Source organism: Bipolaris maydis (genome assembly GCF_028858645.1).
Source record: "Bipolaris maydis strain C4 unplaced genomic scaffold PSV08scaffold_13, whole genome shotgun sequence".
NCBI classification, from domain to species: Eukaryota; Fungi; Ascomycota; class Dothideomycetes; order Pleosporales; family Pleosporaceae; genus Bipolaris; species Bipolaris maydis.
In genome coordinates this window covers 1133777-1146828 of record NW_027093869.1, presented here as the reverse complement: position 1 = coordinate 1146828, position 13052 = coordinate 1133777, and the positions used below count along the sequence as shown (strand labels likewise).

General features: G+C 48.0%; 3 protein-coding genes across 3 annotated transcripts; 1 reads left to right on the top strand and 2 right to left on the bottom strand.

Moving 5' to 3' along the window:
- Window positions 1–524: 524 nt before the first annotated feature.
- PSV08DRAFT_187201 (uncharacterized protein) lies at window positions 525–1334 on the bottom strand (the record flags this gene model as incomplete). Its single annotated transcript, XM_066091965.1, has 1 exon — window positions 525–1334. One exon carries the CDS (start codon window positions 1332–1334, stop codon window positions 525–527), a length of 810 nt encoding a protein of 269 aa, XP_065948465.1.
- Window positions 1335–6818: 5484 nt separating this feature from the next.
- PSV08DRAFT_250780 (uncharacterized protein) lies at window positions 6819–8106 on the top strand (the record flags this gene model as incomplete). Its single annotated transcript, XM_066092418.1, has 4 exons — window positions 6819–7442; window positions 7523–7779; window positions 7898–7904; window positions 7966–8106. 4 exons carry the CDS (start codon window positions 6819–6821, stop codon window positions 8104–8106), a joined length of 1029 nt encoding a protein of 342 aa, XP_065948464.1.
- Window positions 8107–8750: 644 nt separating this feature from the next.
- On the bottom strand, window positions 8751–11959 carry PSV08DRAFT_373739 (uncharacterized protein; the record flags this gene model as incomplete). Its single annotated transcript, XM_066093252.1, has 4 exons — window positions 8751–11127; window positions 11177–11294; window positions 11538–11714; window positions 11764–11959. 4 exons carry the CDS (start codon window positions 11957–11959, stop codon window positions 8751–8753), a joined length of 2868 nt encoding a protein of 955 aa, XP_065948463.1.
- Between the last annotated feature and the right edge of the window lie 1093 nt (window positions 11960–13052).

The window sequence follows — 13052 nt, the reverse complement described above, 5'->3', positions numbered from 1 at the left end:
CCTAAGTACAACAAACTTACTCTATCCTCGACTCTACAAAGTATGCAAGACTTAAGAAAAAAAAGCTGAAATGGGCTATGCCTACACAGTTCCGTGTAGTGCTAAGCAAATGAAACCGCTCTAATGTTAACTACTTAGTTAGTCTTTCCCAGTCGTTCTCGATCACATTCTTGAATCAAGTCAGCATTCCGTTCTCTTTGCTGCTAGTTAGAGGGCGGTATAATATTCAGTTTTGAAAGCAAGCTAAGTTTGTGGTTGACGAAGCAACACAATCTTTGCCGGTATATACGAATTGGTTTATCCGACTAATCACTTTCTGAGTGAGGGGCTCTATCTGTCATTGATATGTGCCTTGTTTAGGCGCTTGTCAGAAGCACAGTGGCCTGCACTGACTAATGTTAGTTGGAAGCTTTCAGTACATGAATCCACCCATAAGGACAATTGCACTCTTCATAAAAAACTACACTAATGCAGACTGCTCCAACCAAGCATCATTTTAGTGCAGAGAGATGGTGGTACAGTCCCTACAACCCGTTCTCGATCCAGGCGCGGGCAAGGCCTTCTATGTTCCCGATAGCTGCCTGGGTTTGGGGGTGCTCAAAAAGGAGTTGCTTCTGACGAATTTGCTCGAATAATTGCTGATCGAACGTGTCGTTCCATGGATAGAATCGGACATTCTTTGGTATCGGCCGGTCCACTGTTAGTATCTCCGAGGCAGAATTGGACAGATACGTCACGGGGGAGACTCTTGCAAGACGAGACACGAGTGTAGCATCGTTTCGAAGCGAGTATAAATAGAAAAGTCCGCGGAAGATAAAGTCTGGATCTGCGAGAGACCAGTGAGGGATGTGGACCCTAACGGAGACACGAGCGTGACCCGCACACTTTTGGATAGTCTCAAAGAGTTTGCCCTGGGATGACTCACTTGCAAAGGATTCACAACACTTAATTGCAACTGATCGGACCTTTGGAAATTGTTGGAAAAGGATTAGGCACTGCTCGAACGCATTCATTGTCGAAGAGCCCTTCGTAAATACCACGTTACCGTGGGGACTCAACGCAGACGATTCATCACGAAGCTGTCTGCACACATGCTTTAGTTGATTGTAGTCGATACCATGGCGCTGTGCCTGCGCCTTTGCGATGCGACGTGAGCGGTCGTAAAGTTTTGCGAGCACGCTCTTGCGGCTCGAGTTGTTCCTTGCCTTTCTACAAAGCCTCCCCACACCGTTTTTGCCGATGGTGTAAAGGAGCCCCCCAGCATGATACAGCGCGTACTTGTAAATCTCATCGCGTAGCTCACGCGGGAGCCGGAACAAAAGAGATTGTTCCATAGTATAAACATCGTGAATAGAATAGGGCGAAGCATGTCATCTTATAAAGGATAGAATCGTAAGCCGTAAGGTCATCATGTGTTGTCATCCTTTTCGCCCTGTTGAGACTAAGGCCAAAACTGAGTCTACAACCCGTAAAAGACCGCGATGATACACGGATGAAGAACAAGACTCATTGGAGGAGCTCTGAAACCCAAAAGTAACTAATTAGCTCGTATCGCTTTTTTGGCAAGCTTACACTTCATTGGGCTAGCTTTCTGTTCCACCGTGCCTATATCTACTATACACCGACCAAGTCTCAGGTCCAATGCAGTCATGAGCTGTCTTGTGTCTCATATTAACGCATTTTCATTCGTCAATTTGATGTTAACTTCTTGACCGTGCACCAAGCATTCTCTCTCTGAGGCTCAAAACTTAGGCTCTATATAGTTAGACACTTGGCTGACTCGCGATTTGACTGACCATCCCCGCACATGCTGATTTGGAACGTACGGCGAGCGCACACATAGGCTCGCCGAGACGACATGGTTGCTTGTTATTATATAAATACTGCTACAACTAGTCGATGTATATTCTAGCCATCCACGTTTAGTTAAGATGTCGGGAAATAGTGACCAACCAGCTTCTACGATGCGGAAGGCTTCGTGTCTGAAACTCCAGTTGCGTATAGAATTTATGTAGTCGACACAAGTCGTGCGTTTACATCATATCCTACATCTCTGTTCAAATGGGAACTTGATTCTCGCCTGGCCTATGACCGATATCCTTTGGAAGCAGAGCACTTTGAGGATAAGATCCACTATGGCATGCGTCCATCATAGTTCATACTAGTGAGAGGCCACCTTACGGTCAGCAGGAACGGAACCGCTGAATAGAGGAAGTGGTGTGCTTTTCACATTACCTACCAATGTTTACCCCGTGGGTCGGAGGGTTGCGTTTTTGGCAACTCTTCGCAACGGCTTTGTCTGTTTTCTGGTTGGCTCCACATCATAGATCAGGCATGGCAAAACAACTGGTGGTTGGCTAATTTGCTGTTGAGGCAGGGCGGGTCGCAACGGGAGCTGAGCATGTCGTTGAGGCAACTCAAGTATCGGTGATGTGGGAAGTAGCGGACGCCGTTTGCAGCCGCGGCCATGTAGAAGGACGTCCATGTTGCGCATCCGGGTGATGCAAAACTCTGTGTCTCTTCCGTGGAAGCGATTGCGACTTCAATTGTAGTCGAGCTTTTCGACCCGGCACCGTTGTGGTGTTGCGCATATTCAGTTGACAAAGCGGAGATTGTGGTGAGGGCGTCATGACCATGAGCTCTTCCTTAGCCAAAAAATCATGTCGTATGCACTGTTCTGCACCTCTCTCGCAGCCTGGCACATCAATGCTCCAACAGCTGGAATATACCACAGCCAAGATTTTGGTCATCATATACCGGCTGATGTTCTGCCTTGGTAGGTTGAACTCAAAAGTGTCGCTGGCCTTGCCGCCCTTGTCGAGTGAGATGTTTGCCTTGGCGCAAGCAATCTGAACACAGGCGAGCTTGCCCTTGGAAGTTGGAGGTACGGTAGACCTTGATCGTTGCCTCGTCGTCATCACACCCAACACAACCTGCCGCTTCGTCGAACACGTGTTAGCGTGACGCAAACAATCAGAGCCAACACAATGTGAGCAGGATCATCGAGATAAGCGTTTTGCCGGGGGGAGGGAGGCGGGGAGGTGAGCGTTTTCGCGTTTGCTTAAAAGAACCTGACACTAATGCAAGTACGTAACTGCAAACATGAAAGCGTCAAATCAGCCTAATCCGGCCGCACGGTTCAATCTCTGGTCTGTCTCGAAAGTATCACGCTGCTCACCTCCGTTATCACTGCCGTCGCCACCGCCAAGGCTATCATAATGTTTTGATCCTTGTTAGCAAGCTGCAGAGTAACGATGAAACCTGAAGGCTTGCAATACAGCCGTTCGCAGTTGCAGCCTCGCCCTTCGACGCAGCTGCGCAGCGGTTTTGAACAGCCTTATCTTCCGTCAATAGTTTAGCGCAACATGTCAGCCACAGGACAATCGACATGATTGGTCAATCTTCAATCGTACAGTAATGATCTAACTTTTGGGACGCGGAGGCGAGACCGCAGTCGCGAACGACTGTACAAAACTGCAGATGGTGGAATTGGTTGCACACATTGGAGGCGGGCAAGCAGATCCTCGGAGCTAGACTACTACAGTCTTGGCGCTAATACTGATAAGTATGTACTGGGTCTTTTCGGTTCGCGTAGTTGTCCGATAGCTTTGGAACGCTCCACGATTTGGCATGGCAGACAGTCGCGATCGCACGCTGCAATCTTCGATCTAGGCGGATTTGTTAACCTTGAATATAAGCATAGATGCGTCCGATACGCAGTGCTCATAGCTCTGCAGTTACATTCACTTCATCTCGATTACTACGTATTGCAGTTCAATCAAGTAATCAGGGCAGCAAGTTTAATGCTTACTTATACATGTAATTCACAGGGGAAGGAATAGTTATAGTTACACAATTAGCCTACACCTTACGAATGCTACATATCGCTCGGGAAGGTGTTAGGCCACATTCTGATGGTTTTTTCCTATACATTTTACAAGCTCGGATTTTTGTGGTGGAGTGAGCAGCTGACGTTTTTTTGGCAGCTGCAGCTCGCGACTGTTTTGTTTTGGTGCCCGCGCGTCAATGTTGTAAGCTCAGCACCAAACCTTTTTGCAGCTGCGCGGTACGAAAGTTGACCTTCTGCATTTTGAGAATCGATTGCCGCAATCACTTTTGCGAGGGCTGTCATGGTGGTGGAGATACCACGTGTTGAAAAGAATGGGTGGATATTTTGATGGGGCTGATGGTGTTGCATCGGCTGAACTAGTACTACTAGGTACTCCACAGTATCGATTATTTTGCCCACCGGGTGCCACGCTACTAACCCAGAAAGCGTGCCAAGCTCAGAAGGGGCACGCTTCAGCCCACCGATGGCTGTCGTAGACCATTCTATTGAGACAGCGAGCCCTTGGTATGAAGCGGCCCAAACGACAAGCATGGCCGTTTAGACCTTGTGTACTTACTAGATAATCCAATCATAGAGCATGCCAAGTAGATCTTGTGCCCCTTCGTCTCGGCGTACGTCGCTCAAAGGATTTCGTCCCATAGTTAGTAGTGCAGGAGCGTGCCCTTCCACCTGTATGCATGCTGCTAAGAACCTGTTCTGGTTTGCACTGCTATATATAAGAGTAGAACATGCGCCCAAGACATGGCAGTCTGGACACCACAGCCCAGTACTAACTCTTCTCAATCTACTTTCTTTCCGAGATGGCCGCCACGAGTATAAGGCTACCCACCCACGGCCTCTACCAAGAATACCGTTGCAGGAAGCATAGATATCCTCGCTATTACCGACTCAAATGGGAACACTTAACAATACCAGTAAAGGATGTGAAGGATGCCCTGACCAGCCGTCTCCAGTATAGTTTCTATGGCGTTTTCGCATCTACAGTCTGCCTCTCTCTGAGGGATGCAGTACTTATTCCATTCAACGGTCTTTGTTGGGACGAAAACCAAGGAGTATACTTGGATCGTTCACTGTATATCATCGTGGACACCGGCGTGGTGGAGAATTGCACAACTGCTTCTTGTCAACAACCTTCTCTTTATCTACAGCTGGGTGACGAATGGTCGACCGTGGAAAGTTTCCGAACAAGCGGACTTCAGTTCTACAGCAGGTATGGAAATCTCCTTCAAGACCGGGAAACAGTGTTCGACCGTGTATATCGAGAGCAGGAAGGACTAAAAACTTTGAATGGAGAGCGCATCGGAGAGCCAGTGGTCAAGTGCGTACAGTACGTATATATACACTAATCTTTACATGTACAAGCTAATAAATTAAGTCTAACCACGGTCCCCTCGCGACAGCAGGACGTTCATGTAGTGAAAGGTGAAAACAGGGGCTATTATAACGATCATAAAAAGAGTTAGTCGTTGCAAAAAGCGCGGTTAGAGCGTGGTGTAGCGAAAGGCTGTATGAAATCGCATGGACGTGTAAGAAAGAAAAGTTTACTCAGATCCGACAACTGCTGTAGCAGAACTTCAATAAGATTGCCCATGCTCTGTAAGAGCCTACGTACTTATCACCTCAACAATTATGATCGCTCCAATGGTAACAACATATTCTAATGGTCAATTTGAGCCAAATAGATATAAAAAATACAGCAACTAAGTCCTACAGCCTTATGAACTCATGGAATATCATTAAAGCACTCTCCAGTCAGAGATTATCGAATTTGAGCTGTCGTGGGAGGTGCTATCGTCGCTATTGGCCCAGCAAGCCATCGTCGTGTCGAAAGCTTGCCAACCTTAGGCGCAACTTCATGTATACCTATATGCGTAACCCTAAGGAGCGGTTTCACCTGTTACTCAACTGTTTCACGATGAATATCAAAGTCAACATTGTCGATAGCATCAAGATACCGCTCAAGAGCGAAATCTTGGGACTCGTTAAGCCAATATAAAGTGACTTGGCACGATTACAGCAATTTGAAAGTCCAAGACAGGATTATCGCAGGTGCAAATATGGTAGGTTGTAAGTAGTTGCATGGCTTTTGCAGTTAGGTTAATAGAGTAAGTAGGCGTAACCGTCACGATGCTCTGAACTGGAGGCTCAGGAAGGCCAACCCTCGCGCCAATGAATCCACAGTCACGTGCATAGACTATATAATTAGTTCTATCTGAACCTTGGGTAACTCAAGGATTCGGCTCAATTCATTCTGACTGATACATTTTGTGCCTATCGGCGAAACACCTCGTAGTACGCGGGAGTAACAAAAGTGCCTTGCAAAAGCTATCTCGGTTAAGGCAAGTTTAGCGAGCCGCTAAAGATTTCAACGGCTATGATTGGCTCACAACGCTCTACTAGTACAATAATAGTATTAGCTCCATCACCTCCCCGCCTCAGCCCGCCTCAGCCCGCCTCAGCCCGCCTCAGAGCCCGCCTCAGCCCGCCTCAGGGCCCGCCTCGCGTTCCGCCTCGCATCCCGCTTCACATGCTATCATACGCTCCCTACAGTTAAAAGGAAAAATGAAAGAGAATCCATAAAACAAGTGTCGCAAGCGACTACAGGACCGCGGCCGGAACGGGGAATGCACTGCCAATCCCGTATGTGACAAGAAACCTGAAGCAGGCAAGAAATGGTGTGCCACACATCGTACGATAAAGACAACTCAACAAAACAAGAGGCGTAAAGAGGTAGAATCTTCTGGGATTCGGTGTGGCAATCTCGAAGCAACAGGCCAATTTCCATTACCTTCGCAAACACGAGCGCCCCCGTCTTCCCTCGACGCACCAGAGCCATATCAGAAGCTGATATGGGTTACTTTCCTGGACGAAAAACGCACTGGGAGAAACTGCTAGTCTCGCCATTCAGGTTTTCTTTGATGATCACGGGATCCTGGGTCACGATCCCTGGCTAACAAAAGCCCGTAATATGACCTTGAACAACACTGTCATCTCAGAGAGCAATGCAGGCCACTATATACATCAGGGTCTGGTCACGTTTCTAGCCACTGAAGTGCAAGCAGAGAAGGCGTTTCCTGTCGAGAGATATACATGGGACTGGCTAGAGCAACAGCTTCTGGGACAGCTGCTCTACAGCTCCTGCACAGATGAAAACAATGAGCGCAGTGTTTTGTTTCTGCACTGGACCACCAACGAGCCTATCAACCCCAGCCTCGACGAAATCTACAGTGAAGTACGCCTGCTAAAACACATTCATCCAACGTCCTTCCGTGTTTATCCGAATGAGCACGAAGCGCGGCAGGAGAGAGACAAGTTAGGAGACATCCGAGCCTTAGACGATATAGCCAAGTCATCCCCAGGTAGGTTCTCCTATCGGCCCAAGACATGTTATGGTCATTCCCGGTGCTTGCTTGAGAACGAGGAGCAAACAGTACATAACAGAACCAAGAGTGGCTGCGCTACACACGTCGATGTGCGGGAGCGTGGAGAGCAACGTCAACTTACCTGTTACCGAGAGGCGCAAGCGTTGGGAGCCGCATCCCAGAGAGTCAAATGCTGGGGAAAGAAACCACAAAGAAAGCGAAAGCCGCAAGTATCTAGAAAGTGCTGATGTTTCGGCACATTGGTTCCACCAAGAACGCATTCCGTCGCTCCCTAAATGCGAGTTCCAAGTTTTTATCGCGACTGAACCGAGTGAAAAGGGCATCCGCGGTCGTTGAGTTTGCGCTTTTCGTGTTTGAGGCGCTACGCGCGCGGCCCGATAGCATGCTCGTCTTCGAGTCTCTCGAGGTCGGCGTTCGGCTCGACATCGGCCTTGCATACATCGACACTGTTAACAAGTTCTTTGTAAATGAGATCACACGCTGGTACGGGGCCCACTACTTTTCCCACCACATCTTGGGAGAACCGAAGACACAAATTTGCAAAGAGTTTGCTTCTGCCTTTAGCGCGTTTCTTAATGGTAGCACAAGCCACATACCCTAGCCGTATTGCCATCTCGCTCACAGTATTAGTGTCATGATTGAGGTGCTGCTACCAACACATTAGAGCTTTCGTAAGTAGCAAAGTTCAAAGTTCCTCGTATGTCGATTCTTTTTCTAAAACAATATACGCAGCGTAGACATAGTCCAGCTCATGAGCCAGCCGTCGAGCCGCCTGTTGGATCGACTCCATTACGCTTAATACGTAGAAGCGGTATCGGGGCGATGATGCCCAGTCACAGGGCGCTCATTGGGGTCCTAATAATCTACGAGTGACTACGAGGGATTTGGCTTTGAAGAAAACCAACTGTCCAGTGGGCCAATGGGAATAGTCAGTGACATTATGTGGGATGTGGGTGCTGACTGCACAAAAGATCCGCTACTGGCTCTGCTTTCTAACTTCAGCGATAACAATTAAGAAGCCACTCACCATGTCAAAGACTTAGAATTCAATCGCCTCCTTACACCGATGTTTCGTCTAGAGTGGTATTGAGTCGTAGCGGCGATCCGATATACATCCGCCATATCTGGTTAGCCGTTAGTTTCACTAATCTCATCACTCTTGCCAATCCATTCTAATTAGGTACTGGAACGACAATGCGGTGTTCTCCTAGTCGCACTCCTGGCGTTGGTTCATCTTGTCTGAGGCCAAGTCTGTCGTGTAAGCTGCCAATCCCAGTAGAGATCTCCTCCGCCGCTAATGTTGCCTCTCTCCCACCTCATCTATTACGCAACCTTCAGCAATAGGTATCTGTCTATTTAACTCTGAATTATACTTCAAGAAACGAATAGTTTTCGCGACATTTGGATTTATACTTTCATAAGAGAGGTATGATACAGGGGTGGTTGAGTCCCGACGTAGTTCATCTCCGCACGACCGTCTTCCTCTTATTCGGCATAATCATACATTCCTGTTTTCTCTAGCAAGTCAATCCATCAATCTCATATGGCACATCATCCACCGTATTTTCCCAGTCAATCTGTGCCGACGTCACCATCTTTCGTTTTTCAGCCTCCGTAATCATGTCTCGTGACATCGTCTTAAACCGCTGCCGATTAAGTATGCCAACCTCAATTTCAGACTCTGGATTGAACAAGATGAACCCGTAGCAAACCTTTGCTAGCTGGCCGATGCGGTATATGCGAAACAACGCTTGTTCCTGTTTTGCCTGTCGGTCTTGAGGCTCCATGATGACAATATAGTTCGCTTCAGTCAAGGTGATTGCCTCTGCGAAAGACATTGAAAGGACCATGATTCGCGGACCGGTAGGATCTTTCCACTTGTCTAGTCGCTCCTTCAAGGTATTTCTGTCCAAGCTTCCAGGCAACAGAAGTACGTTATCTTGCTTGAACTGTCTACTAAGTGCAAAATACGTAACCAAGCTCGTTATTGGTTTGTACGTCATGATGAGAATTTTCGCAGGCAGATTTTGTGGTTCGTTTGAGGTTATAGCGTTACGGCTGTACTTGGGGTTCGGGCGCTGTGAGTTCATGACCTCCTGACAGATTTCGGTGATTTGCTGTAGCTTTGTGCTGCCTCTGATGAGATTGTCGAGCTCGTCTTTGAATGGTGCAGTCTCTAGGTTGCAGAATTGAGACTGTAGCGCTTCGCTATGAAGGCAGTGATAATTATTCTCATAGTCTGCAGCTACAAGCTCTGCCTTGTATGCCGCTAGGCCGGGGTATGTACCAATCGCTATCATGTCCGAGCGAGAGAAGATATCGCTAGGCTTCTTTCCGGGAAGGTAGTGGTTGACCATCTCTTCTATAGTCCTAGACCAATTTCCACTATTACATGGCCTTACTTTCACCTCAAACATCCCGGGGAGAATGGTGATACTTTTTCCCCATGGGTCACGTGTCTGAAGTGTTCGCCGCAGCATGAAATGGGAGATGACCTGAGCGCCGTCATCGAGGAGTTGATTATAATCATCCACTTTCATTGCTTCTTCGGCGTTAGTCTTGGCCGCCTTTTCCGAAATCTTCCGCCATCGGTTGCTCATGTGTATGCCGTTAAGGTATTGCTTGGAATTTGCCGTAACAGTCTTCTCGATTAGGTCGTACACATAGTTCTTCGACACTAACTCCAGATCGCCATTCTGCTTGATCTGTTTCTTCCAGTTGGACACTCCATGATCGTTCTCAACCCCCCTGAGAGCTAAAGTGATGAAGATCAGCATTTCGCGCAAACCATTCTCCATTGGTGTTCCTGATATTGCCCACGATTTCCATTGATAGCCACGGTTAGTGATGCGCATTCGCTTATAGAGCTGAGCGAACTGAGTATCTTCGCTCTTGCTATTGTGAAACTCATCGAAGATTGTCCGGCCCCATATAACTGAGTATGCATCAGCCTGGATTCGTTCTGTTTCGTGACGTATGCCTTTCTTGTAATGTGTGTCGCGCTGCACCTCTACAAAGACACGGCACATGTCCAGAATCCGGGTCTTGAGGGAGTGCTCTCCGCATATTAGAATAAAACGACCTGATGTTGGAGAGGGTCGCTCGAGAGTGGCGCGAGGATGGTTCTCAATTGGCGATTGAATATCCCAATAGACAGTCTCTGAATACTTCTGTTTGTTGTATACATACTCTTGAGGCCTCACTCTGCTGTTCCTGGTATCAAGTGCGTTTTGGGCGTCGATTCGAACTCTCATTTCGACCCACTCGCTCTTCGACAATTCATCGAGCCCAAAGATAGCTTTCTTGTCCATGGCACACACACGTAGTGCAAAGGGCTGATTGGGATTGCACCACTTCGACTTGAGAAGACCCATTGCCAGAACTTCATCTTTCCACGCATCAGATGACTTGCCTGAACCACTGACTAGCGTGGGGGCTATTCGCGGCTCCTTCTTGTAGATGTGTGAGTTTGGGTTACAGAAGCAAGTGAAGGGGAATTTGCTCTGTGAAGGACATTCGAGGGTGGCGCCAAGTTCCGATGCGTCGAAGCGTATGTGTTGGCTAGGGTTGTCGATCCTATCAAGCCACATGAGAAGGTGGATATATCCAACTAGAATGATGCCCAAGGACGACCGAGTCTTACCAAGACCCATCATGTTCCCATAGATGAAGCCATTGCGGTCGGAGAGTTCCATCATGTAGAGTTGATATACCTCGACAAGCTGATAGGGGAACCAAGAGCCTGAGATATCCCAGCCGCTGTGAAGCTTGATTGGTTCTCCTTTTCGTAGTGTTCCCTTTTCAAGGCCGAAGAAATCCCCTGCTGTCTCCCACTCATCTAGGGTGCAGCGTTCCATCGCCTTTCCCTTGGCTTTGATAATCGCATCTCGCGAACTACATGTCGTATAAGTATAGGAACATATTGCCTCAAGATGTCACATACCGTGCCCACAGCTCATACGACTGCTGTTCTCGCTCCTCTTTCTCCTCGCGTTGCTGGCGCTTTTTCTCTGTCTCAGAATCTGTGTCGTCACCCCCTTTCTTGTGCTTCTGCGGAGTAGCTTGACTAGAGAGTTCATTGTCTCTTTCCTGCGCCTTGGCGCTTTGATAGAGACTTTGCTGTTTTGCAGACTCGGATGGCGATGGATTAGGTGCTGTATCATTTGGTCGGCTAGGTTGACTCTTGTCAAGAAGGCTGATTTGACCACTGGGGTGACCCACGGACTGGCCTCGTTGCAAGGATGAAATGAGAGCAGGCTCACTGCTGGTCTGACGACTTGGGTCCCCCAACCGGCTTCGCTTACATGGTGGGGTAGGTCCATGTTCGTCCTTGGTCAGGTCGATCACATCACACGATAAGCTTCCAGACTGATTTCGTTTAGGTCGGGATATGTGCCCAGAGCTACCTTCCTGTCTTGCGCTTGCACTACTTATGGGAACGGGCCGGGCTGATAGCTTGTGAGTTTCCTGCCTATGCACGACTAGAAAACGTTAGCAAAGCCATGCCTTTGTCCTCTAGTGTGCGCATACGGATACCCTGCTTGGAAGGCTCCTCGGTCTTCTCTACATCGACTAGTATGCGAACAGCTGGATATTTCTTGCCGTAGAGTTGGAATCTGACCATTGCCTCGAGGCCCTCGTCATCTGAAATTTGAGTTTTTCGGTATCCGTCGTACAACTTGGGCTGGTTGGAGACGTAACCTAAGTTGTATTTAGGCTTCTGCATCTCGATTACCAGCTTCTTAAATGATAACATCCTCGGGTCGAGCTGATGTTTGAACGTAGAGTAGTTTTCCTCCAATTTCTCATAGTAAACATCGCCAAGAATGATTCTTAATGAGAAGCTGCTTATATATGCATCTGTTTCGTATCGGTGAACATCAACTGTTCCTTGATGGAATGGGACGTCGTGTGCTACAGTATCGAACGCTACTTTAGGGTTTGACATCCTTGTTAAGTTAGCCAAGACCATTGATGATGCGATAAAGCTTTTAAGAAAGTGAGGTGCAGTTACTTTGTGCAGCGTACAGCCGCCTGCCGTCGTCGCTCCGTCTTCGTGACTCAAAGCAGCGATGAGTTGCGGGCGGTCTACGTTATGTGTGACCAGGCGTGCGATATTTAGAGTTGATTTGAATGGCAGAAGACCGTGTTGTGCTGTTGCAGGGAGTTGTTATTGCACTAGCGCGTTACGTACGCCTGGGGTGTGTACGGGCCTCACGCTCATTCTGGGTGTGAAGTGAACGCGAGGCCTGCGTGTCGACTGACGTCAGAGCTTCTAGCTCAATGTGACCTGAAATGCGTTACTTCACTCATGATAATGAGAATCTCGCCCATGTTTGGTAAAGACATCTTGATGTGGCCGAAGTCGCTAGGCAAGCGTAAAGGAAAACTATCGTACAAAGTTAGTCATGTGTACGGGGGGATCCAGAGATAGCCAGTAATACCAGTGACGTACCAAGGTGCCATATACATCCGTTTGAATGGGAGCCGTAACACATCTATCTTCTCTATCTAGGAGCGGATGTCTGGCTCGCCTACGTTTGCAAACGGGATGACAGCTGCGGTATTTTTATCTTCCTAAGCTTTGTATTTGTCAATGTCCTTATCTTGGTATTTATTACTGCTTTGCATGGCAGACTATAAATTAATCGTGAAATTGCCAGCTTCAACGGCCTCGTGTTTGACATCTGTCTGTCGGCAAGAAGATGAACCCGTGCTGGGATCGTCCGAGATGAGGCGATTATACCGGATAATACTTCCCGGCAAGCCGCAGTGATGACGAGCGACAAATGGTGGTTGTGCAGCCTTACTGCAATTGT